The 26,598-nt window shown below is 44.5% G+C and overlaps 1 protein-coding gene across 1 annotated transcript; it reads left to right on the top strand.

Annotated features, from left to right (window-relative positions):
- The first annotated feature begins 331 nt into the window (after positions 1–331).
- On the top strand, positions 332–25,070 carry LOC112068543 (serine/threonine-protein phosphatase 4 regulatory subunit 3-like). Its single transcript, XM_024135695.1, is given in 18 exon segments — positions 332–1,458; positions 2,011–2,066; positions 2,176–2,274; positions 2,624–3,244; positions 6,444–6,521; positions 6,716–6,832; positions 7,657–7,773; positions 10,435–10,566; positions 10,914–11,016; positions 11,814–11,877; positions 11,879–11,919; positions 11,922–11,968; positions 15,131–15,269; positions 15,272–15,300; positions 18,100–18,242; positions 21,387–21,601; positions 21,885–22,117; positions 23,801–25,070. Coding segments are annotated over 18 exon segments (2,496 nt in total). The 5' UTR covers positions 332–1,316; the 3' UTR covers positions 23,921–25,070.
- Positions 25,071–26,598: the final 1,528 nt, after the last annotated feature.

Here is a 26,598-nt window from a genome sequence, read left to right as displayed (position 1 = left end):
ACTTCTATTCCCCTTTCTCTATTTCCTTATCTCCTTTCCTTACCTAGCTTTCTTTCCTAGCTTCCTTTCCTTTACTAATTTTCTTTCCTAGATTCCTTTCTCGCTTTCCTCACTCCATTTTCTAACTCCCTATCTTTTGCTCTTTCCTAGCTTCCTTTCCTAACTCCCTTACCTCCTTTCCTAGATTCCTTTCCATCCCTACCACTCTTTCCTCCCCTCCTTCTCTATCTCCCTTTCCTTAAAGTTAGCAAAGGAGGAAAGAAAAAGTTCACATGTATGTACTAGGGATTAACCACGGCCTGTAGATGGAGATAGTATTGGTTTTAGTGACAGGCTACTGTGGGGCTGCAGCTGGATACTATTGTGCTGCCCTGTTGTTGCTGTGCTGGAAACCCCGTACTGACTTTCTGAAGGGACCCAAGATGGCTGAATGGTCACAGAAGCTGTAGTTAACAATTATCTAGATAAGCAATATGATGGAAATGAATGACAAATAATGTTAGTATGTGAAACATAACATTGGGGGGAGTTATACGATTACAGCTTGATGGTCTTCCTCATTTTGAAATGCAAGGACACCCAGTGAGAAAGACGGATTTCTCCGCGGCCCGGAGCCAGAACATGGCGGAACACTTGGGAAAGAAATAGCTAGCTAGCAGCTAACGTATTATAGAAAGCCGTATAGCTGATCGGAAACGTCGGGCTACATTTAACGACACTGTTTGCGGTTCGTAAACGGGCAATAATGTAACCGGTGTATGGTATTTGTCGATGTRTAATAATGTACTGTTTTCATAAGATGTTGAATGTAGCAAGGCAGTTAGCCGACTAGCTAGCTAACGTGCTAGCTAGTTAGCTCCGGTAGATAGCTAGCTAGCTAGCATACAGCAATTATCTCAGTGTACTATAGCTGAAGTCCTCTAACAGCCATAATATTACACTGAATGTTTCCCATTCGAACCTAGTTTATATACGTATTATTTGGTCTATGGTTGTACTGTTTGTGTAGCTAGTTTCTGAAGGAGAATGTGTAGGTAGCTAGCGAGCTRACTGATCTGCTAGACAGCGCGAACGGACGCGTCGTAGGCTTTTGCGCGAGACAAGTTTTGTGGTTGCCAGCTAGCATCTGTAGCAAGCTACACATAGCGAACTGTGATAACTAGCTAGTTAATCTAGTTTTTGAAATCTTCTGAATAAGTGGATCTACAGTAGTTGATCCTCACAACCACCATACTAGGCAGTCGGTAGAGTTGGCGCGTTGCGGCGCAAGGTAAACAGAAGTCGGCTGGGGAAAGCGGTCACGACCACCTGCCAAGATGACGGACACCCGCCGCCGAGTCAAAGTTTATACGCTCAACGAGGACAGACAATGGGACGACCGCGGCACCGGACACGTCTCCTCGGGCTATGTAGAGCGGCTGAAAGGCATGTCTCTGCTGGTGCGAGCGGAGAGCGATGGTGAGTCAGGTAAAAGTATTGTTATACTCTCACTAATTCTCACAACCATTGATTGATTTCTATACTCTTTGTTCTGATCATGTCACGATGTTGTTGATAACACCTAGCTAGCTATCTGTAAACAAACTACGTAGACTCGTTTTTGTGTACTATTATGAAGACCGTCAAAAGAGGAGCCTCGATATCTAATTAGTGGGTGGTCCATTGAGCCCTTGAGTCCTATACAAGTCACCGACCCTGAATCTTCATACTATGTGCACTAAAAGATACAAATACATAGCTAGAAGTGATCATGGAATATCATGCCCCATCTCAGCCAGGCCCCTGTTGTAAATGCATCTAAACAGTATGTTATTGCCTTACAGTTACATAATCACACTGTCCCCACAGCCACCCAAAGAGGGGCTGAGATACACAACTCCCGATTTAGCCCCCTGCCGTCCTTTTGCAGCAGCGAGCTGCGTCCAYTTCAGCTGTGGAAATCTTTGTGCAAAGCTGCATGTTAGTTTTGGTGTTACCGCTAACTCACTTTGTGTTTCTTCACATCCCCAGGTTCCCTACTGCTGGAATCGAAGATAAACCCAAACACAGCCTACCAGAAACAACAGGTCAGTCACTTGCTCGATGAAGACTCTTGAATGTTAGCGTAATGTTTCCTGTCTTATTCTAACAGTGTATTTATGATAGTAATAGTGCTGTTTTGTCTCTTTCCATCAGGACACGTTGATAGTATGGTCGGAGGCTGAGAACTATGACCTGGCCCTCAGCTTCCAGGAGAAGGCCGGCTGCGATGAGATCTGGGAGAAAATMTGTCAGGTAATCCCACTTTTCTTCTCTCTGTGTGTGTGTACGTGCGTGTGAGCATAAGATGAAGGTGGAACATACTCAACTCTATTGTCTTGAGGCTAGAAGCCAAAAATCCCTTAAYAATGAAGTATAATTATATGTTTAGCACTCACTTAATGTGAGAGAATTTATTTATTTTTCTACATTTCTAAGTATGGTTGAAAGGTTAGAGCATGCATGTTCATGTATAACTAATGCCTTCATGCATTGTGTTTTGACTCGTGTTTCTCTCTGTTCTGTCGCTAATGTTGTACTGTTATAACTCATTGGTTTGTTCATGTGATTTTTGACTCCCGTGTCTCCGTCCCATCTCTACCAGGTCCAGGGCAAGGACCCGTCGGTGGACATCACCCAAGAGCTGGTGGACGAGTCGGAGGAGGAGCGCTTCGACGACATGTCCTCCCCGGGGCTCGAGCTCCCACCCTGCGAGCTGGGCCGCCTCGAGGAGCTCGCAGAACTTGTGGCCTCCTCCCTCCCCTCGCCCTTACGTCGTGAGAAACTGGCCCTGGCTGTGGAGAACGAGGGCTACATCCGCAAGCTCCTGGAGCTCTTCCGCCAGTGCGAGGACCTGGAGAACGCCGACGGCCTCCACCACCTCTACGAGATCGTCAAGGGCATTTTCCTGCTGAACCGCACGGCCCTGTTCGAGGTCATGTTCTCAGAGGAGTGCATCATGGACGTGATTGGCTGCCTGGAGCACGACCCGGTGCTGGGGGCTGCGCCGCGGCGCCACCGTGACTTCCTCACCAAGACTGCCCGCTTCAAGGAGGTGATCCCCATCGGCGACCCCGAGTTGCGCGCCAAGATCCACCAGACGTACCGGGTGCAGTACATCCAGGACATGGTGCTGCCCACGCCGTCGGTGTTCGAGGAGAACATGCTCTCCACGTTGCACTCGTTCATCTTCTTCAACAAGGTGGAGATCGTGGGTATGCTGCAGGTGAGTCTGTGGGGACACGGGGATGGCACCAGCATGCACAGTGAACACAAACATGTTTTGTATTTTTTCCTCGTTACTTTCTTTCTATAATTAGTAACATTTTATCTCTGCATTGTTGTCCCGYAAGTAAGCGTTTCACTGTTAGTCTGCACCTGTTTACCAAGGATGTAACAAATATGATTTGATTTTGATTTGAATTAAGTGGCCACAGTCAGGACATCATAGGCCAGAGTAAGGTGCTACACACACACATGCAGGTGTACACATGGGGAGCAGGGAGCGTGCCGTAATGGTGAAATGTCAGCGATTTCTGTGTTTTGGTTTTTATTTACGTAGAGTTTTTCTTATGATAGCCATATAAACCCCAGTCTGAGTACCAGTCGCTTACGTTCCACTCCTTGTCATTGGCAAATAAACGGGCCTTTCGGCAATCTCAACATTCAATATGTGCTGGATTTACAGCGGAGTTGCTCATTGGTTGTTGGAAATAACATTGAATATTTACCATGATGACATGTGGAGCCTGAAATAGAATTATAATTTATAACAAAGTCAAAAATAAACATTTAGCTGTTAGCTAGGCAAGTTGTTGTATTTTAAGGCAATTTGTGATTTGAATTGCGTTATGCATTTAGATGTGAGCTAGAAACTTTTGACAGACTGGTTTCATCTGGACAAACAAACTGTTGCTTAGCAACCAGATACCAACATGTTCTATGAAGAGAAAAAGTGGTAGTTCCAATATTTGCATAATCGTTGTGATTGGATGATAACTGTGAGGGTGATCTCCTCAAGCTCATTATTGATAGTGTTCGTATTTGAAGATGGCAGAAAGGCCAGTCTCTTTGGCACATGACATGGAGTACAGGAAGTGGATTAGCTAGTAAAGAGACTGGTACCCAGGCTATATGAACCATACCTAGAGCCCAGAGATTTCTCTGGCCGGGTTTATTCTCCTGGCCCTAACCAAACCTCTTGGAACTAAAATAAATGGTCAGCCTTTGTATCAGTACAGAGGCACCAGATAAAGTCTATATATGCTKTGTGTTCTCACTATAAAGGAAGCGTGTGCTTTTTAGTTTGTCTTGTATGTGCTGTACCCATGGTCAATGATTGGCTACTTTTATGGTCAAGTGACCTTATGGTTTTTGCACTGTCAACTCCACACCTTGTTTGTGTACGGTAGTCTCCGTGGAAACGGCAGAGTGTTTTGTAAACAAGTTATGCTGTTTGGGGGGAAACGGACAGACATGGGCTGTGTTAATCAGGCACCAAAGGGAAGAAAGCAGACTGAAGCAGCCAGGGACTAGTTGGGCTTGTCCAATAAGAAAAGTTAATTTGCTGACTCTGAAACTAGGCTAACTATGGTAAAAATGTTGTGACTAGGAATTACTTAGGTGCTGATGCAATATGTATACTGAACAAAATATAAACGCAATATGTAAAGTGTTGGACCCATGTTTTATGAGTTGAAATAAAAGATCCCAGATATTGTCCATACACTAGTGAGCCTGACAGGTGTGGCATATCAAGAAGCTGATTAAACAGCATGATCATTACACAGGTGCACCTTGTGCTGGGGAAAATAAAAGGCCACTCTAAAGTTTTGTCATAGCTCAATGCCACAGATGTTTTGAAGGAGTTTGCAATTGGCWTACTGACTGTAGGAATGTCCACCAGATCTTTTGCCAGAGAATTGAATTCATTTCTCTACCATAAGCCACCTCCAACGTCATTTTAGAGAATTTGGCAGTATGTCCATCCGGCCTCACTACCGCAGACCATGTGTATGGTGTCGTGTGGGCGAGTGGTTTGCTGATGTGAACAGAGTGCCACATGGTGGGGGTATGGTGTGGGCAGGCATAMGCTACGGACATCAAACACTATTACTTTTTATCGATGGYAATTTGAATGCACAGAGATGCCGTGATGAGGCCCATAGTCATGCCATTCATCCGCCGCCATCACCTCATGTTTCAGCATGATAATGCACAGCCTCATGTCGCAAGGATCTGAACAAAATTCCTCAAGGTTGTAATTATCCCAGTTCTTCCATGTCCTGCGTGCTCACCAGACATGTGACCCATTGAGCATGTCTGGGATGTTCAGGACCGGCGTGAATGACAGCGCATTCCAGTTYCCGCCAATATCCAGCAACTTCGCACAACCATTTAAGAGGAGTGGGACAACATTCCTCAGGCCACAATCAACAGCCTGATTAGCTCTGTRCAAAGGAGATGTCAAACTGCTTGAGGCAMATGGTGGTCACACCAGATACTGACTGGTTTTCCTTCTGTGACCGACATATGCATATCTGTATTCCCAGTCGTAAAAAATCCATAGATTAGGGTCTAATGAGTTTATTTCAATTGACTGATTTCCTTATATGAACTGTAACTCAGTAAAAAATCTTTGACATTTTTGCATGTTGCGTTTTTAAATATTTTTGTTCGGTATATTACAACTCTAAATGTATTTCGATTCTGCTATTTTAAATGTTCCAAACATATTTCTCACTATATGTCTGCTGCGGTGGGATAAACGAGAGCCATTCCAAAACGAGGTTTTGATCAGTCATGGAAATAAGAGCTGAAAACATGTTGACTCACCATTTTAAAAAGAGGAGAAGGTGCTATAGGAGGAAACAGAGTTTTGTCACAGGTACTGCCCACTAGCACAAAAAGAATACCGTGATTAATGTTTTTTTTTTTTTTTTGCAATATAAGTAAATAAATATGCCGCTATGTAACAATCATTTCCCCCCCCCATCACTAATTAGGACTTCTCATAAAGGTCCTTTATCTAGGAAACGGTTTTCAACTTCCTCTTACAGTGAGTCAGGGTTGTTAAGCTCAAATGTTTTTCAACTAAAAGTTAAAATGAGTGTTCTTATTGGACAAGGACGGGTAGTACTTCCTCTTTTTGGAAAGATGTTCTCTTGTTTCGTGCCTACTGAAACAACCCCAGGGTAAACACGGCATGTTGGGACAGCTAAACATCAGCAGACCTATTGACCATGATAGCTTCAGATACAAATTACCTTCATAGGCACATATCTATGATCAGTTTAAACCCTCTCCAACCATAGCCATTTGGGAGTCAAACTCAAAAACGGACAGATCTGTGTCCGTGTACAACTTTATGCCGTTATCATCCTCCTCATCCTTTGTTCTCTTGTTTTTCTTTCCTTCACGGTCAGGACGATGAGAAGTTCCTGACAGACCTCTTTGCACAGCTCACAGACGAGGCCACCGACGACGACAAGCGATACGAACTGGTACGCCAACTGACATCAGCACAGACGCAACTAATGCCGGACTCCCACTAGGTCGCATTACCAGGCCGGTGGGGCTTGGCCTTGTAATGTGAATCAAGCACAAGGGTTTATTTGGACAAAATGGACAATTATTACCACCTTTCTCACACATTGTATAGTAGTCATTGGCAAACATGAAGTTCTCTTCCCCACAGGTAAACTTCCTAAAGGAGTTCTGCGCCTTCTCCCAAACGTTACAACCTCAAAACAGAGAAGCCTTCTTCAAGACACTGTCGAACATGGGTATTCTCCCTGCACTAGAGGTGGTACTGGTGAGAGCCCACACAGCACTCCAGACCTGGGTCATACACGACAAATACTTGAAAGTGTTTGAGGATTTTTATTTTCATAGTCTTGGGGAGAAGGAGAAATGTATTGTTTGTCAAATGTGACAAAATGGCAGCTGTTCTTGCCATGATTATGGTCTGTGTGTAATTTTAACGTTTTATTAGTTGTATGTATGGCATACACCGTCCAATGAAATGCTTACTTGCAGGTTCCTTCTGGACAATGCAACAACAATAATAAATAATAATAGGAACATAAAGTAAATGTCTCAGAACAGAATAAACATTTTAACATCCGTATAATACAGGAAGGCCCAATTTATAGTACTGTATTTACACGTGTTTGGGGATGAGGGGATTGGTGAAGTGTTTAAATTGTGCAGTTTTTAGCGATCGTGTAATTTTAGTTTTGTGCACATAAAGAATTAATAGTGTTACTTATAAGCCCATGTGAGCTGACCACCAATAGGTGTATGACACTGGAATAAAATCAATCAATCAACATCAGTTGATTAAGGCGTCAGGGTCAGAAATGGTCAAATAACTTTTGGAAGCGTTCCATTTGACCAGGCAAACTAAATCAAATACCGCTCAAGCATTTGACTGATCTTTTTTGACCAGCGTACTAAGGTGTCATCAGCCTTTAACAATTACTAACAAATTCAGATGTTTTTTTTCCTTGACTAACTACTTATGATGTTATTCTAGTCTAATCTGTTCTACTCCGTAATATTCTATTCCATTGTGTTCTGTGACTGATGTCGTGTGTTTGTGTGTGTGTGTGTGTGTGTGTGTGTGCGCGCCATCAGGGGATGGATGATGTGCAGGTGCGTGGCGCGGCCACTGATATCTTCTCCTATCTGGTGGAGTACAACCCCTCTATGGTACGAGAGTTTGTCATGCAGGAGTCCCAGCAGAACGACGACGTGAGTACAGCTCTCACCTATACCAGGGATGTGTTTTAATATGAACCAAACATAAGCAAACACAATTAAGCGGGGAGGGACGTACAGTTGAGGTTGGAATTTTACATACACTTAGGTTGGAGTCATTAAAACTTGTTTTTCAACTACTCTGCAATTTCTTGTTAACAAAACTATAGTTTTGCAAGTCGGTTTAGGACTCGACTTTGTGCATGACACAAGTAATTTTTCCAACAATTGTTGACAGACAAATGATGTCATGGCTTTAGAAGGTTCTGATAGGTTAATTGACATCATTGAGTAAATTGAGTGTACTGTGGATCTATTTCAAGGCCTACCTTCAAACTCAGTGCCTCTTTGCTTGACATCATGGGAAAGTCAAAAGAAATCAGCCAAGACCTCAGAAAACAAATTGTAGATCTCCACAAGTCTGGTTCATCCTTGGGAGCAATTTCCAAACGCCTGAAGGTACCACGTTCATCTGTACAAACAATAGTACGCAAGTATAAACACCATGGGACCACGCAGCCGTCATACCGATCAGGAAGGAGAAGCGTTCTGTCTCCTAGAGATGAATGTATTTTGGTGCGAAAAGTGCAAATCAATCCCAGAACAACAGCAAAGGACCTTCTGAAGATGCTGGAGGAAACGGGTACAAAAGTACCTGTTTCCACAGTAAAACGAGTAAAGGTAAAACCTGAAAAGCCGCTCGGCAAGGAAGAAGGCACTGCTCCAAAACAGCCATRAAAAAGCCAGACTACGGTTTGCAGCTGCACATGGGGACAAGGATTGTACTTTTTGGAGAAACAGTTCTGGTCTGATGAAAGAAAAATAGAACTGTTTGGCTATAATGACCATCGTTATGTTTGGAGGAAAAACGGGGAGGCTTGCAAGCCGAAGAACACCATCCTAACCGTGAAGCACGGGGTGGCAGCATCATGTTGTGGCGGTGCTTTGCTGCAGGAGGGACTGGTGCACTTCACAAAATAAATGGCATCATGAGGGAGGAAAATTTATGTGGATATATTGAAGCAACATCTCAAGACCTCAGTCAGGAAGTTAAAGCTTGGTCGCAAATGGGTYTTCCAAATGGACAATAACCCCAAGCATACTTCCAAAGTTGTGGCAAAATGACTTAAGGATAACAAAGTCAAGGTATTTTAGTGGCCATCACAAAGCCCTGACCTCAATCCCAAAATTTGTGGGCAGAACTGAAAAAGCGTGTGYGAGCAAGGAGGCCTACAAACCTGACTCAGTTACACCAGCTCTGTCAGGAGGAATGGGCCAAAATTCGCCMAACTTATTGTGGGAAGCTTTTGGAAGGCTACCTTAAACATTTGACCCAAATGTAACAATTTAAAGGCAATGCTACCAAATACTAATTAAGTGTATGTAAACTTCTGACCCACTGGGAATGTGATGAAAGAAATTAAAGCTGAAATGATCATTCTCTCTACTATTATACTGACATTTCACATCTTAAATAAAGTGGTGATCCTAACTGACCTAAACAGGGAATTGTTACAGGATTAAATGTCAGGAATTGTGAAAAACTGAGTTTAAATGTATTTGGCTAAGGTGTATGTAAACTCCAACTTCAACAGTACGCTGTCCAATAGAAACTCTCGTTTCATCAACAAATGCTTTCCATTTGTTTAAACACCTTCCGTTGCAAAATGTTTGGAACTGGATTTGCTACGGTGTTTGTCTAATGAATACACCCTGCATTCCCATTAGTAGGACATTCGAGATGCTAACCTCAAGAGTTATGACTATCGAAATGGGACAAATATGAACAACCAAAAAAACGGCCTGTTCCGGAATACTAGAGATCACTTTCGGTTCTGTTTCCGTTCCTCAATGTCGTTATTTTCCGGTTTTCGGTTCTGTTCCCTGAACCCGTTCCAACCACTGGTTGAACATTGTGAGGGTGACGTTCCAGGTTGTTCTTTTTGCTGTCGCACTGCTGTGCATTTCAGAATATTTCTAGGCTTATGTCCCATCAAAAGATTCCTGAGACGTTACACACCTTTCAGGCTTTGATCTTGAATCCTTGTAATCTGCACAGCTTGACTGCAATAAAAATGACCTGGAACGCCACCATTGTGCATGATGCTGCGTTCACATAGGCGACTCATCATGCCAGCGGAAACCTGATGTCATTGTTTGCAAGAGACAATGATGCCTAAACATTGAACCTTTTGCTTCTGTTAGCATAAGACTAGTCGTGAGACCAACTAAAACAATAACTAGGCTCATTTCAATGTTTATCAGGATATGTTTAGCAACATCACCTACAGTGTAGCTAGGAAGTTTGGATGTTCAAAGTGCCATATTTGTTCAGTTTGGAATTTTGGATGTAGCTAAGCTAGCATGTTCTTCAAATCAGCCAGCCAGGCAAACGGCCAAGCAACGTAGGGTAGTCCACAAGTTTTCACGTCATCCGGTCTGACCTTCTTTGAGTCGCCTATGTGTTTTTAAAGGTAGCATGAGTGCTAGTGGTAATATTGCCTCTAGACGCTGATCTTGGGTCATTTTTGCATTTCCCCCACTACTGGYTAGGTTTGGGGGAGGGAAAGCTGATCCCAGATCTGTCCCTAGGGGAGCAGTGCTAATGGTGTCTGTCTAAAGTCTCTCTTGTATCTCCCACCGTGTCTCTCCCAGGACATTCTGCTGATCAACCTGATCATCGAGCACATGATCTGTGACACGGACCCCGAGCTGGGTGGCGCCGTGCAGCTGATGGGCCTGCTGCGCACCCTGGTGGACCCTGAGAACATGCTGGCTACCGCCAACGTGAGTAGAGCTTCTCGCTTCTTACCTCTTAACCTCTCACCCTTCCTCTCACCCTTCCTTACACCTCTCACCCTTCCTTACACCTCTCACCCTTCCTTWCACYTCTCACCCTTCCTYWCACYTCTCACCCTTCCTTTCACCTCTCACCCTGAGCTAACAACCCTCACCCGGGAACATGCTGGTCCTCACCAACGAAAGTCTAGCTCCTTCTCACACCCCTCTCCTCTCGTCCGGAGACGAGGCCTCTCTCTCGTCTAACCCCTGGTGTAGGTCTCCTGTGTTTTGTTGAAGCTTTTTTTTGCTTGGGAGTGTTTGTAACTCACAGTTTGTCTCTGGTCCTCCTGCAGAAAACGGAGAAGACTGAGTTCCTCAGCTTCTTCTACAAGCACTGCATGCACATCCTCTCTGCTCCTCTACTGGCCAACACCACAGACGACAAACTCAGCAAAGGTGAGTCAAATCAAATCAAGTTTATTTTATATAGCCCTTCGTACATCAGCTAATATCTCGAAGTGCTGTACAGAAACCCAGCCTAAAACCCCAAACGAGCAAGCATGCAGGTGTAGAAGCACGGTGGCTAGGAAAACTCCCTAGAAAGGCCAAAACTAGAGAGGAACCAGGCTATGAGGGTGGCCAGTCCTCTGCTGTGCGGGTGGAGATTATAACAGAACTATGCCAAGATGTTCAAAATGTTCATAAGTGACAAGATGGTCAAATAATAATCAGAATAATTTCAGTTGGCTTTTCATAGCCGATCATTAAGAGTTGAAAACAGCAGGTCTGGACAGGTAGGGTTCCATAACCGCAGGCAGAACAGTTAAACTGGAACAGCAGCAAGGCCAGTGGATGGGGACAGCAAGGAGTCATCATGCCGGTAGTCCTGACGTATGGTCCTAGCCGAGGAGAGAGAAAGAAAGAGAGGAGAGAATTAGAGAGAGCCAAGAGTCATCAATCCCTGTGTGCGTGTGTGTTGTGCGCGTGCGTGCCAAGATGACATTATTTTTGACCTGTCCATGGCCCACTGTAAATGTGTGAGTTCTGATTATCATGAGGACGGACACATTCACTGAAAGTTATACATACAGGCACGCTCACCTGAGATGAGTTACTGTATGTGTGAGTGAATGACACCAATCTTACACACAACACACCACACACTCACCATATGAGCCAGTGTATGTATATGTTGTGAGTGCTTTATGATAGTTATGAACCCCCCCAAACACAGTAACCACCTCTCTCCCCAGATGACTTCCAGACGTCTCAGCTGCTGGCTCTGATCCTGGACTGCTGGCTGTTCTGCGTGGAGCACAACCTACCACTTCAAGAACTACATCATCAACAAGGACGTCTTACGCGGGTCCTGGTGCTCACCGCCTCGCAGCACGCCTTCCTGGCCTCTGTGAGTCCCCTATATATATATTTTGAATGCAAAATAGTGACTACGTGATTCGTGTAGATCCGATGAGAAAAGTTTGGGAGGGAGGGGGCTTTGATGACTCCTTGCCATTCCTCAAGTTATAACACGTTAGTGCTTACTGGACCCTGGAATGTTCACTAGCTACTAGCTAACGAACTAACACGATCTGTAACTAATGTTTTCCCTCTAAAGTATGTGGTTAATTTTCAGAAGGAGAGAATTAGGTGAAAATGAGGTGTTGCTTGTTCAACAAGTGGATTGAGGGTTAAAGTGTAGCTGGAGCTGGCCTGGCTTAAGCTGGATGCCACCATAGAGGTGAAAAGGAACACCACATCTTTCTACCTTTCTACTTTGCTGGCACATTGTAGAACAGATGTCCACAGGCAGAAAGTCTACAATGTGTAATGTGTAGCAAAGATATTGCTTTTGTTGTGTTGAACTTGACAGTAACACGTGTGAATGAGGGGAGATTATCATTTTTTTAACTGTGAATGTTATTTTTGCACACATATAGCCTTGTGCACTTGATCAATGTCTATATAGTGTCCATATAATAGAGCAACAATAGAATGCCTGTTTGTTTCATTCTATTTCTACTTGAAGATGTTTTTCCCCAAGTGAATATTTATGTGTGTGTGGTGACAAACGTTCTATTATAAAGGCTGTCATGGTAACAAGCATTCTATTATAAAGGCTGTCATGGTAACAAGCATTCTATTATTAAGGCTGTCATGGTAACAAGCATTCTATTGTAAAGGCTGTCATGGTAACAACATTCTATTGGAAGGCCGTCATGGTAACAAGCATTCTATTTAAAGGCTGTCATGGTAACAAGCGTTCTATTATAAAGGCCGTCATGGTAACAGCATTCCTTTGTCCAAGGCGTCATGGCTAACTGCAATATTACTGTATTGTTTTTTCTAATTTGCGGTAAAGTCTAGGTAACAAATAACATTAGATTGCTTTCTTTACATGTTTTAGCTGTGAGTCAAGTTCACATTAACCACTTTTTATTTTGCACACAGAGACTGATCATGTAGAATATATTCTTTGTTGTTTAATTAGTTAACCTGCATTTCCCCCTAGCAGGGATTTTCTTTGCATGTTTCAGTGCAACAAAAAAAGTCTCACCACACACCAAGCTTGCACTTGCTAGCTAATTTGTCCTTTTTAGCTAGCTTGCTGTTGCTAGCTAAATTGTCCTGGGATATAGACATTGAGTTGTTATTTTACCTGAAATGCACAAGGTCCTATACTCTGCCAATTAATCCACACATAAAACGGTCAACCGAATCGTTTCTAGTATACATCTCTCTCCTCCTAGGCTTTTTCTTCTCTTGACTTTATATTGCGATTGGCCACTTTCATTAATTAGGTGCATTACCGCCACTGACCTCGTTCGTCTTTCAGTCACCCACGTGGGTATAACCATTGAGGAGATGGCATGTGGGTACCTGCTTCTATAAACCAATGAGGAGATGGCATGTGGGTACCTGCTTCTATAAACCAATGAGGAGATGGGAGAGACAGGACTTGCAGCGGGAATCTGCGTCAGAAATAGAACTGACTTCTATTTCAGCCCGTGGCAATGCAGACGCTTGTTGGCGCGCGCGAGCAGTGTGGGTGCAATAATTGAATAACATTTTGCAACATTCGCGCACGCGGTGTAGTCAGCCTGTAACTTTTAGTACGACGGGTTTCCCTCATGGATTCTAGATTATTTTTTTCTTATCAGATCAGTTTGGACTAATACATACCCATGTCTGTTCTACGAAATATATTCCCAAATAAATGTATATCTCAAATATTTTACTTTCTCTTACACTGTGTGCACTGAACTGACATGCACGATTGTTTGYGGACACTCCGATGTTCAGATGAAGGGAATTAACAGGTCTATAATGCACATCACTGTGGCAGCGGCGTGTAGCCTACGATAGCTGCCGGCTAAGTCATTCTCTCAGGATGGAACTGTCCAATGCTACTATTTCTGCCATCTAATGCTGTTATTAAAACTAAATCAGACAGCCCCATAGAAGAACAGTTTACCTAGGGATAGGGAGGGAMACATGTATTCTGACATGAAGTCAATGCACAGCAATTCTTAATGCAATCACAGGAAAACACTTTCGAAAGCAGTTTTTGTAAATGTATTTTGAAAGCCGTTTTGGCCTTTGTTAATAAAGAGGGTGATCCCAGTTTTCCATTGTCGCCACGTTTATTTCTCTACTCCTTCAATTGCTAGAGTGGCATCGTTTTACAAATGCGGTTACAACCGGCAATGACATAGCCCTACTTTGTAATAGAAACCAAAATAATCAACCTTTTTTTGAGTGAATAATAATAATAATAATAATAATAAGATGAATCAGGATGTTGTCCAATGGGGTAAATACAGGTGGACCAAGCCCATGCTTCAGCCTATATCAGATCCCTTCCCCCTGAGTGATACAGTGCATGTGGAAAGTATTCAGACCCCTTTCCTTTTTCCACATTTCTTACATTACAGCCTTATTCTAAAATGGATTAAATAAACTTTCCGGCTTCACCTGCGGTATCGTCTGAGACCAGCCACCCGGATAGCTGAGGAAACTGTGGGTTTGCACAATTTAATTGAATCCTTTTTAGAATAAGGCTGTAATGTAACAACATGTTGAGAATGGGAAGGGGTCTGAATACTTTCCAAATGCACTGTAGCTGATGTGAAATCACTAGCTAGTTTGTATCTAGCGATAGTAGTAACGGCCATCGTGCAATTGACGTCACCTTCCCTTAGACATAAAAGTCAACATGATAGACTAGTCTCTTGGCCTGTCAGCTAGCACGGCTGGATTTGGGTGGCAGGTGTTGTGCGGAGTCTCTCGGTCTAACTCTGCTTTGGACAGACAGGGACGGAAGCTATATTGTCACAACATCTACACTTCCTCTCCATCTACCACCCTCTCTCCTCCTCTACCCCCTTCTCTCTCTCCTCTACCTCTCCTCCACCCTCTTCTCCTCCTCCACCACCCTCCTCTCCTCCTCCCTCTCTCCTCCCACCCCCCTCTCTCCTCCTACACCCACCCTCTCTCTCTCCTCCACCACCCCTCTCTCCTCCTCCACCACCCCTCTCTCTCCTCCACCACCCCTTACCTCCTATTTCAGGCGCGCTGCCGCTTCATGCGGCGGATCATTGGTCTGAAGGACGAGTTTTACAACCGCTACATCATAAGGAACTTCCTGTTTGAGCCCGTGGTCAAGGCCTTCCTCAACAACGGCGCACGCTACAACCTCATGAACTCAGCCTCATAGAGATGTTTGAGTATGTCCGCGGTGTGAGTATTTTTCCGCTTCCGATGTCTCATCTTTTTGTGATTGAACTTTTATTGTAATTTTCAAATATATACACTGAAATAAAGTAATTAGGCCCTTATTTTGGATTTCACATGACTGGGAATACAGATATGCACCTGTTATCACAGATACTTAAAAAAAAGAAAAGTAGGTGTGTGATCAGAAAAACAGTCAGTATCTGGTGTGACCACCATCTCCTTTCGCAAAGAGTTGATCAGGCTTTGATTGTGGCCTGGGAATGTTGTCCTACTCTTCAATGGATATGTGAAGTTACTGTGATATTGCGGGAACTGGGAAAACGTTGTCGTACACGTCGATCCAGAGCATCCCAAACATGCTGAATGGTGACATGTCTGGTGAGTATGCAGGCCATGGAAAACTGGGACATTTTCAGCATCCAGGAATTGTGTACAGTTTCTTGCGACATGGGCCGTGTATTATCATGCTAAAATGAGTGATGGAGTGATGAATGGCACGACAAATGGCCTCAGGATTGTTCACGGTATCTCTTGTGCATTCAAATTGCCATCATAAAATTGCAATTCATTGTCTGTAGCTTATGCCAGTCCAAAACGAAACCCCACTGCCACCGTGGGGCACTCAGACCCTGGTGAGGATGACGAGCATGCAGATGAGCTTCCCAGAGGGAGTTTCTGACAGTTTGTGCAAACCCACTTCCTCGGCTATCCGGGTGGCTGGTCTCAGACGATACCGCAGGTGAAGAAGCTGGGTGTGGTCTTGGGCTGGTGTGGTTACACGTTACACGTTATGATAGAGAAATTAACATTAAATTCTCTGACAACAGCTCTAGTGGACATTCCTGCAGTCAGCATGCCAATTGCACACTCCATCCAAACTTGAGACATCTGTGACATTGTGTTGTGTGACAACCTCACATTTTAGTGGACATTCATTTTCTCCAGCACAAGGCGCACCTGTTTAATGATCATGCTGTTTAATCATCTTCTTAATATGCCAGGTGGATGGGTTATCTTGGCAACGGAGAAATGCTCACCAACAGGGATGTAAACAGATTTGTGCAAAAAATGTTATCTATATACAGTACCAGTCAAAATTTAGAACACTTAATCATTCCAGGTTTTATTTATTGATATTTTTAAACTATTTTCTACATTGTAGATTACTTGTGAAGACATCAAAATGATGAAATAACACACATGGAATCATGTATTAACCAAAACAGTGTTTATATTTGAGATTCTTCAAAGTAGCCACCCTTTGCCTTGATGACAGTTTTGCACACACATTCTCTCAACCAGCTTCATGAGGTCGTCCCCTGGAATGCATTTCAATTAACAGGTCTGCCTTGTTAATTTGTGGAATTTCTTTCCTTCTTAATGCATTTGAGCCAATCCGTTGTGACAAGGTAGGGGTGGTATACAGAAGATAGCCCTATTTGGTAAAAGGCCAAGTCCATATTATGGCAATAACAGCTCAAATAAGYAWAGAGAAATGACAGTCCATCATYACTTTAAGACATGAAGGTCAGTCAATCCRKAAAAWTTCAACAACTTTGAAAGTTTCTTCAAGTGGTCGCAAAAACCATCAATGATGAAAATGGCTCTCATGAGGACTGCCACAGGAAAGGAAGAACCAGAGTTACCTCTGCTGCAGAGGATACGTTCATTAAAGTTAACTGCACTTCAGATTGCAGTCTGAATGAATGCTTCACAGAGTTCAACTAACAGACACATTTCAACATCAACTGTTCAGAGGACACTGCGTGAATCAGGCCTTCATGCTCGATTTGCTGCAAAGAAACCATTACTAAAGGACACCAATAAGAACAAGAAACTTGCTTGTCCATGAAACACGAGCAATGGACATTAGACCGGTGAAAATCTGTCCTTTGGTCTGATGAGTCCAAATTTCAGATTTTTGGTTCCAACTGCCGTGTCTTGTGAGACGCAGAGTAGGTGAACGGGTGTTCTCCGCATGTGTAGTTCTCACCCTGAAGCATGGAGGAGGAGGTGTGATGGTATGGGATTTTGCTGGCACCCGCCAAACCTAGATTTGTCCATCGGACTGCCAGATGGTGAAGCTTGATTCATCACTCCAGAGGACACGTTTCCACTGCTCCATAGCCCAATGTTTGAGCTGTACACCACTCCAGCCCCGACGCTTGCCATTGCACATGGTGATCTTAGTCTTGTGTGCGTTTGCTCGGCCAAGAAAACCTATTTAATGAAGCTCCTGACGAACAGTTATTGTGCTGTTGCTGCTTCCAGAGGCAGTTTGGAACTCAGTAATGAGTGTTGCGACTGAGGACAGAGAATTTCTACGCGCTGCGCGTTCAGCATGCGTTGGTCCCGTTCTGTGGGCTTGTGTGGCCTACCACTTCGCGGCTGAGCAGATGATGCTCCTAGACGTTTCCACTTCACAATAACAGCACTTCCAGTTGACCGCCACAGCTCTTGCAGGGCAGAAATTTGATTAACTGTGAGTTGTTGGAAAGGTGGCATCCTATGACGGTGCCACGTTGAAAGTCAGTAAGGCCATTCTACTGCCAATGTTTGTCTATGGAGATTTCATGGCTGTGTGCTTGATTTTTATACACCAGTCAGCAACAGGTGTGGCTGGAAATAGCCGAATCCACACATTTCATTAGAGAACACATACTAATGTGCGTATATATACATAACACAGGACATTGTATTAAACAAGACTGGTACGTTCTCCCTCTTCCCATCCCTCCCTGCCTCCCTCCCTCCTTCCTCCCTCTCTCTCTTTCTCCCTTTATACTCTCCCGTTCCCCCCAGGAGGATGTGAAGTCCCTGACGGCCCACATAGTGGAGAACTACTGGAAGGCTCTGGAGGACGTGAACTATGTGCAGACCTTTAAAGGACTGAAGCTGCGCTACGAACAGCAGAGGGAGAGGCAGGACAACCCCAAACTGGACAGGTAATATATTGACAACCCCAACTGGACAGGTATATATTGAACCCAACTGGACAGTTAATATTGACAACCCCAAATGAAGCAGGTAATTATTGACAACAAGGACAGTATTATTGACCCAAACTGAACAGGTATTATGACACCATGAATATATTGCAACCAACTGGACAGGTAATATATTGGACAACCCAACTGACAGGTATATATTGACAACCCCAACTGAGAAGGTATATTGACAACCCAAATGGAAGGTAAATATTGACCCCAAACTGAAGGTATTATGACAACCCAATCTGGACAGGTATATATTGACAACCAACTGAGACAGGTTATATGTGACAAGCCCAAACTGGACAGGTAATATATTGACAACCCCAACTGGACAGGGTAATATATTGAACCAACTGAACAGGTACATATATTGACAACCCAAACTGGACAGTAATATATTGAAACCAAACTGACGGTATTTGGCACCCACAATGGCAGGTAATTATTTGACACCCACTGAAAGGTAATATATTGACACCCCAAACTGGACAGGTATATTTGAGACAACCACAACTGACAGGTATATATTGACAACCCCAAACTGACAGGTAATATCAAACACAACTGGACAGGTAATATATTGACACCCCAACGACAGGTATATATTGACAACCCCAAACTGGAAGGTAATATATGACAACCCAAATGGACAGGTAATATTGACACAAACTGGACAGGTATATATTACGCCAACTGGACAGGTAATATATTGCAACCCCAAACTGGAGGATATTGTTTTTGTATATGTTTTCATGTTTTCATGTTTTACTATGTGGTGCAAAGGATTCCCCCTCTGGGTAATAAGACTACTGTAGGATGGGGAGGGAGGGTGGTGGGAGAGAGAGGGAGGGAGGGAGGAGGGGGTGAGAGGGAGGAGGGGTGGGAGGGAGGGAGAGGATGAGAGGTGAGGAGGTGGAGGGGGTGGTGGAGGGGAGGTGGTGAGAGGGAGGAGGATGGGAGGGTGGTGGATGTGATTGAATGGATGGAGGACGGTGGAATAAATTTGCTAGTGATGTTTGAGTTGGTGGTGTTCATTTTGTGTGGTTGTTTGGGAATGACTACCGTTAGCTACAGGGTGAGTGAGTGGTTGTTTGGGAATGACTACGTTAGCTACAGGGTGAGTGAGTGGTTGTTTGGGGAATGACTACGTTACTACAGGGTGAGTGAGTGGTTGTTTGGGAATGTACACGTTGCTACAGGGTGAGTGAGTGGTTGTTTGGGAATGTACCGTTACTACAGGGGTGAGTGTGGTGTTTGGGATGACTGCCGTTAGCTACAGGGTGAGTGAGTGGTTGTTTGGGAATGACTCCGTTACCTACAGGGTGAGTGAGTGGTTGTTTGGAATGACTACGTTAGCTCAGGGTGAGTGAGTGGTTGTTGGGAATGACTACGTTAGCTACAGGGTGAGTGAGTGGTTGTTTGGGAATGACTACGTTAGCTACAGGGTGAGTGTGGTTGTTTGGGAATGACTACCGTTAGCTACAGGTGAGTGAGTGGTTGTTTGGGAATGACTACGTTAGCTACAGGGTGAGTGAGTGGTTGTTTGGAATGCGTGTAGCTACAGGGTGAGTGAGTGGTTGTTTGGGAATGACTACGTTACTACAGGGTGAGTGAGTGGTTGTTTGGGAATGATACCGTTGCTACAGGGTGAGTGAGTGGTTGTTTGGGAATGACTCCGTTAGTACAGGGTGAGTGAGTGGTTGTTTGGAATGACTGACGTTAGCTACAGGGTGAGTGAGTGGTTGTTTGGGAATGACTACCGTTAGCTACGGGTGAGTGAGTGGTTGTTTGGAGTGACTACGTTAGCTACAGGGTGAGTGAGTGGTTGTTTGGGAATGACTACGTTAGCTACAGGGTGAGTGAGTGGTTGTTTTGGGTGACCGTTAGCTACAGGGTGAGTGAGTGGTTGTTTTGGAATGACTACGTTAGCTACAGGGTGAGTGAGTGGTTGTTTGGGAATGACCCGTTAGCTAGGTGAGTGGTGGTTGTTTGGGAATGACTACCGTTAGCTACAGGGTGAGTGAGTGGTTGTTTGGGGATGACTACCGTTAGCTACAGGGTGAGTGAGTGTGTTGGGAATGACTCGTTCCTACAGGGTAGTGAGTGGTTGTTTGGGAATGACTACCGTTAGCTACAGGGTGAGTGAGTGTTGTTGGATGACTGAGTTACTACGGGTGAGTGAGGTTTGGGTGTACCGTTAGCTAAGGTGAAGTGAGTGGTTGTTTGGGATGACTCACGTTAGCTTAGGGTGAGTGAGTCGTTGTTTGGAATGACCGTTAGCTACAGGGTGAGTGAGTGGTTGTTGGGATGACTCCGTTGACCTACAGGGTGAGTGAGTGGTTGTTGGGAGTGACTAACTTTCAGGTGATTGGGGTTTGTTGGGATGTTAGACAGGGTGAGTGAGTGGTTGTTTGGGATGACTGCTTAGCTAGGGTGAGTGAGGTGGTTGTTTTGGGATGACTCGTTACGCTACAGGGTGAGTGGTGGTTGTTTGGAATGTGACCCCCAGGTAGCTACTAGGTGAGTGAGTGTTGTTTGGGGATGACTACCGTAGCTACAGGGTGAGTGAGTGGTTTTTGGGAATGGATGACGTTAGCTACGGGTGAGTGGTGGTTGTTTTGTGTTGGAAGGTTCTTGGTGTGCTGCGATTTCTTTTGACTCGATCTAACGTCAAACGTTGATAAAGATGTCGGATATGTACAGATATGTGATTGTTTTAGCACTACCCACTGACTGTTTAAACTACTACACGCGACATGGTACAATGTGCCAACAAATCAGCACAATCTTTTTTCAAATTGCCGCCATCTTGGATCTAAAATTGGGATCATGCATATTTTGCTAATGAYCATACAAGAAAAGAGTAACGGAGAGCACTGTACAATACAGAGAACTTAACAAATGAGGAATTTGTGATAAGTACATGGAGGGCCGCTATATTTATGCCCCTCCACTATTGACTTTACCAATAGTTAATAAAAAATAATTACAGTTTCGAATCTGCCGGTTCTTTATTGATTGCTATTCATTATGTATCTGTAAATAAACTCTACAGTCATGGTCAGGTTTAACCGTTGGTCACCTCCCCTCACACAGCATGAGGTCGATCCTGAGGAACCACAGGTTCCGCCGGGACGCGCGGACGTTGGATGACGACGAGGAGATGTGGTTCAACGCGGACGAGGACGAGCTGGAGGACGGCGAGGCGGTGGTGCCCCCCTCAGACAACAAGACCACCAAGACTAGCGGCGGCGCCGGCGAGAACGAAGACCTCATGGACCCCATCAGCAAGTTCATGGAGAGGAAGAAACGTAAGTTGCAGGGAAAGAATGCATGAATTCCTGGCAAAACATGTGTTTGACCCAGGCCAGTTGTGTACCAAAAACTGTATTTCACATGTGGATTAACTTGGAATTTGTACTTTTGGGATTATTCAATTGGTTCTGTTACTCTGCGTTAACTAAATTTAAGCGCAGCTCATGCATTTGAAAGTAGCTGACATACTCTATGTACTGAGAAGTTAGTAAGTTTTGTCTTTAAAAATGGTCAAACTGACTGCCTACAACTGTCTATCTCGGTCTCTCCACCCCACAGTGAAAGACTCAGACGAAAAGGAAGTCCTGGGCAAGTCCAGTAGTCTGTCGGGCCGCCAAAGCCCCAGCTTCAAGCTGTCCTTCTCCGGCTCCACTACCAAGACCAGCCTGTCCAGCCCGCCTCCCTCCGCCTCTTTGCACCCCGGCTCGCCAGGCTCGCCAGGCTCCCCAGGCTCCCCAGGATCGCCAGGGTCAGGGGCCAAGGGCTCGCCCCCGACAGCAGTCACCACAAAGGTGGGTAGTAGTACCTAACCCAAGGGGACCTGAGTTGTTTTCATTAAGGCACATAAGAACAGAAAACATTTTAAATGTTTCCTGATGTAAAATGAAAATGTCTTATTGGACAAGTCCAGGTAACCCTGCCAGTTTATCAGTTGTCTTCGTTCTGTGTCTAGTAATGGGGTGATTTGTTTGGGGGTGTTTTAGTAGTTTAGGTCTTACAGAAGACAGGGATAGTTTACCCATAGTAGAAAATTGACATTTGTTTCCTTACCTTGAACGCAGTCTGGAGAAGGACAGACTGCAATCCACTCTTTGGGTTTGTTTACAGAGCCACTACCAACAACCGCTGACTTTTACCAGTAGTCAATTTATCTCAAATTAACAGGTGCAGTGTATGCTAGCTTTGCACAGTCTGATGCCGGAGTCTCAAACACCCATCTTGCTGCTCTTATAGGTGGCCATTTTGAGCAATGTCCACATTGTGCAAGATATTATTTGTGTGGTGTTGGGGGCACATTAACATATTTGCTAGCATTCWATGTTAGTGGTTGGAGTTGTTGTGTCCTTTATGTAGATTGTTTTTTAGGTGGTCCACAAAATGGTTACTCCAAAGATATGTGGCCTGTAATATGCGATAGTAATACACGTAATTGGTCCAATAGGGAATAAGTTCTCTGGATGGGAATCAGATATCAGTCTGTGGGCCCCAAGAAAGTAGCTTGCGGTTCTGATGTGGCCCCCGGGCCTTGTGTTTGGTAGAGTTTGTAGGTAAAGACTTTAGTGGAGTTATTTAGTTTTCCTTCAAATCAGAGGATCAGATCTGAATAGATGAATTTTCTCTCCCCCTTCTCTCGCTTTCTCTCTCCAACTCTCGCTTTCTCTCTCCAACTCTCGCTTTCTCTCTCCAACTCTCGCTTTCTCTCTCCAATCTCTCGCTTTCTCTCTCCATCTCTCGCTTTCTCTCTCCATCTCTCGCTTTCTCTCTCCATCTCTCGCTTCTCTCTCCATCTCTCGCTTTCTCTCTCCATCTCTCGCTTTCCTCTCCACTCTCGCTTTCCTCTCTCCATCTCTCGCTTTCTCGTCTCCATCTCTCGCTTTCTCTCTCCACTCTCTCGCCTTCTCTCTCCATCTCTCGCTTCTATCGCTCGCTCTCTCTCGCCTTCTCCGCCTTCTCTCGCCGCATCTCTCGCCATCTCTCGCCATCTCTCGCTTCTCCAATCTCTCGCCATCTCTCGCCATCTCTCGCCATCTCTCGCCATCTCTCGCTTCTCTCTCGCCATCTCTCGCCATCTCTCCGCCATCTCTCGCGTATCTCGCTGTCCTCTCGTCCCATCTCTCGCCTTTCTCTCTCCATCTCTCGCTTTCTCTCTCCAACTCGCCCGCATCTCTCCCATCTCTCTCCATCTCTCGCCATCTCTCTCCATCTCTCGCCTCTCTCTCTCTCAACTCTCCCTCTCTCTTCTCTCCATCTCTCGCCATCTCTCTCCGTCTCTCGCCATCTCTCTCCGTCTCCTCGCTTTCTCTCTCCGTCTCTCGCTTTCTCTCTCCGTCTCTCGCTTTCTCTCCTCCGTTCTTCCGCTTCTCTCTCCGTCTCTCGCTTTCTCTCTCCGTCTCTCGCCTTCTTCTCCGTCTCTCGCTTTCTCACCCCCTTCTCTCGCTTTCTCACCCCCTTCTCTCGCTTTCTCTCTCTCTCAGGGAGGTCTGGTGGGGCTGGTGGACTACCCCGACGACGACGAGGAAGACGAAGAGGACGTGAGCGGCGAGAGTAAAGAGGAGACTCCTCCCCTGTCCAAGAAGTCCAAGCTGAGCTCCTAAAAATAATAATAATAATAATAAWAWAAAAAAAACGTTAATGTTGTTGTTCTCTCTCGCTCCGAGCGCCAGACTATTTCCCACCGATCCCACGATAGGCACAGAAACTAACAAAAACTGTTAAAACCATGAATGACTTCACCCCCTTGGTTTTTTTAATGGGGGCTCTTGTTGAGGAGCGGACTATGAATGGAAATGCGTCTCCTCGGACTAATCCCAATATACAAGTGCCAATCGGGAGGCCGCGGAGCTAGGAGCGAACGCAGCGAACGAATGGACGAGAGAGGAAGGCGTGGAGAAATGACTATCTCCGATATTACGGTCAGATAAAAGGGGCGGACTGACGATTTATAATTCAACAAAGCTAAAATACCGGAAAAATAGACACATTTATCCACACACACACTCACATACAAACTAAAACCCCAAAGAGCTTGCTGGCTCAGACCATGACTCACTGCCCCACCCCAACCCCCCACTCAGGGAAGGACATYGCAACGACCTCCAAAATGGGGCCGGCCAATCCGGACGCAGAACCACCACTCACCCCCTACGCTGACTCCTTCACCCAGCTCCTTTTTTTTTCTGTCTCCTCCGCTACATTTCCTCCCCTTTTCTCTCTCCGTTTTCTTGTTGTTTTTACGTTGTTTTTTAAAAGAAGTTAGTTTCTAGGACCAGACGGGAGACGGCAGACACCGGCGCGGCGAAAATGCTGTCTGTTTTTCGTTTTGATGATGTCATTGTCGTCACTCAGAGGGARGTTTTTCCTCTTGATTAGAAAAAAGACGGCGGTTTCTTACTTTGTCTTTTTACTCTCTTTTTCTCTCTCTCCCTCTCTCTCTCGCTCTCTCTCTCTCCCTCTCTCCTGTTTTTGTAAACAACCCAGCCTTTACATGTTCAGGACATTTTCAGTCGCACTTGAACAGGTTTTTAAAGACCTCAGTAGGTTGAGCTAGTTTGACCCTTTTTTGCCCTTTGAAACTGCAGATTTTTKGGGRAAAAGAATTTGTAATCCCGTCTTRATTAAAGATTGAGTGGAATTGTAGATGTGATCAATTTTGTCATATCTTCTCTTTTTTTTGTTTTCTTTTACATAAGTGTATACTTAGTTGTTCAGAAATATTTGGGACCATTAAAAATTATCTTTGCTGTATGATGTCCTACTACCTTTTGTGATGGCGACTGAATTGTGTTATCTCTGCACTCCTATGTTGCTGTAGCCTAGTCCCAGATCTGTTTGTGCCGTCTTGCCAACTCATATAGGGGTTTGACAWTGACCACAGGAGTTGGAAAAGCAAACAGAGCTGGGACTAGGCTCATGTTTTAAATGTTCTCTAGCTGCTTTTCACCTGACACCTCAAACATTTTTTTTTTTTGGTGGGGGGGTTATTTTTCATTTATTTATTGAACCTTTATTTAATTAGGCAAGTCAGTTAACAAATTCTTAGTTACAATGACGGCCTACCAAAAGGCATAAGGCCACCTGCGGGGACGGGGGCTGGGATTAAAAATACAAAATGAATAAAATATTATTATAGGTCCAAAACTGATGTTGAAAAGTCTAGTGGAATATTGTTTTATTGTGAATAGGAACTTTTTTATACTTTAAACCTATTTCTAACAATTTTGTAATAGTTTGAAGCTGACCTCATCAATTATCAGTTGTAAATATTGACATGGGTAAACCTCAGTTAGTGCACACATTCAACATCTCCTCCAGGTGGTGCCCTCGCATCACACAAGATGTGCCAGTCCATTTGGAAAAGTTATACTGGGGGTCTTTGGGAGGTGGAAGGTTGTCCTTTCTGGTCTTAGCTACTCATTATGTGTTGAAGTTCATTCTGGGTCTTTGTTGAAGTCCTTTTGTGGGTCTTTGTTGAAGTCCTTTGTTGGTCTTTGTTGAAGTCCATTGTTTTGTTCAAATCAAATTTTATTTGTCACATGCGCCAAATACAACAGGTGTAACCCTTACTGTGAAATGCTTATTTACAAGCCCTTAACCAACAATGCAGTTCAAGAAATGGAGTTAAGAAAATATTTACTAAATAAAGTAACACAAGAAAATCACATAACAATAATGAGTCTATATACAGGGGGTACTGGTACCGAGTCAATGTGTGGGGGTACAGGTTAGTCAAGGTAATTTGTAAAGGGACTATGCATAGATAATTAACAGAGTGTAGCAGCAGTGTAAAAACAAAAGGGTGGCCATTTGTTGAATTTTTCAGCAGTCTAATGGCTTCGGGGTAGAAGCTGTTAAGGAGCCTTTTGGTCCTAGACTTGGTGCTCCGGTACCGCTTGCCGTGCATTAGCAGAAAGAACAGTCTATGACTTGGGTGACTGGAGTCATTGACAATTTGTTGGGCCTTCCTCTGACACCGCCTAGTATATAGGTCCTGGATGTACCAGTGATRCACTACCATCTGTAGCACCTTAAGGTCAGATGCCGAGCATTTGCCATACCAGGCAGTGATGTAACCAGTCAGGATGCTCTCGATGCTGCATCTATATAACTTTTTTTTCACAACTGTATCGGTGTGTTTGGACCATGATAGTTTGTTGGTGATGTRGACACCAAGGACCTTGAAATTCTCGACCCCGCTCCACTTCAGCCCTGTCGATGTTAATAGGGGCCTGTTCGGCCCTCCTTTTCCTGTAGTCCACAATCATCTCCTTTTGTC

This window comes from Salvelinus sp. IW2-2015, unplaced genomic scaffold, assembly GCF_002910315.2.
Source record: "Salvelinus sp. IW2-2015 unplaced genomic scaffold, ASM291031v2 Un_scaffold562, whole genome shotgun sequence".
Lineage (NCBI taxonomy): Eukaryota > Metazoa > Chordata > Actinopteri > Salmoniformes > Salmonidae > Salvelinus > Salvelinus sp. IW2-2015.
The sequence above is the reverse complement of the archived record's forward strand: the minus strand, read 5'-3'. Positions and strand labels throughout refer to the sequence as shown.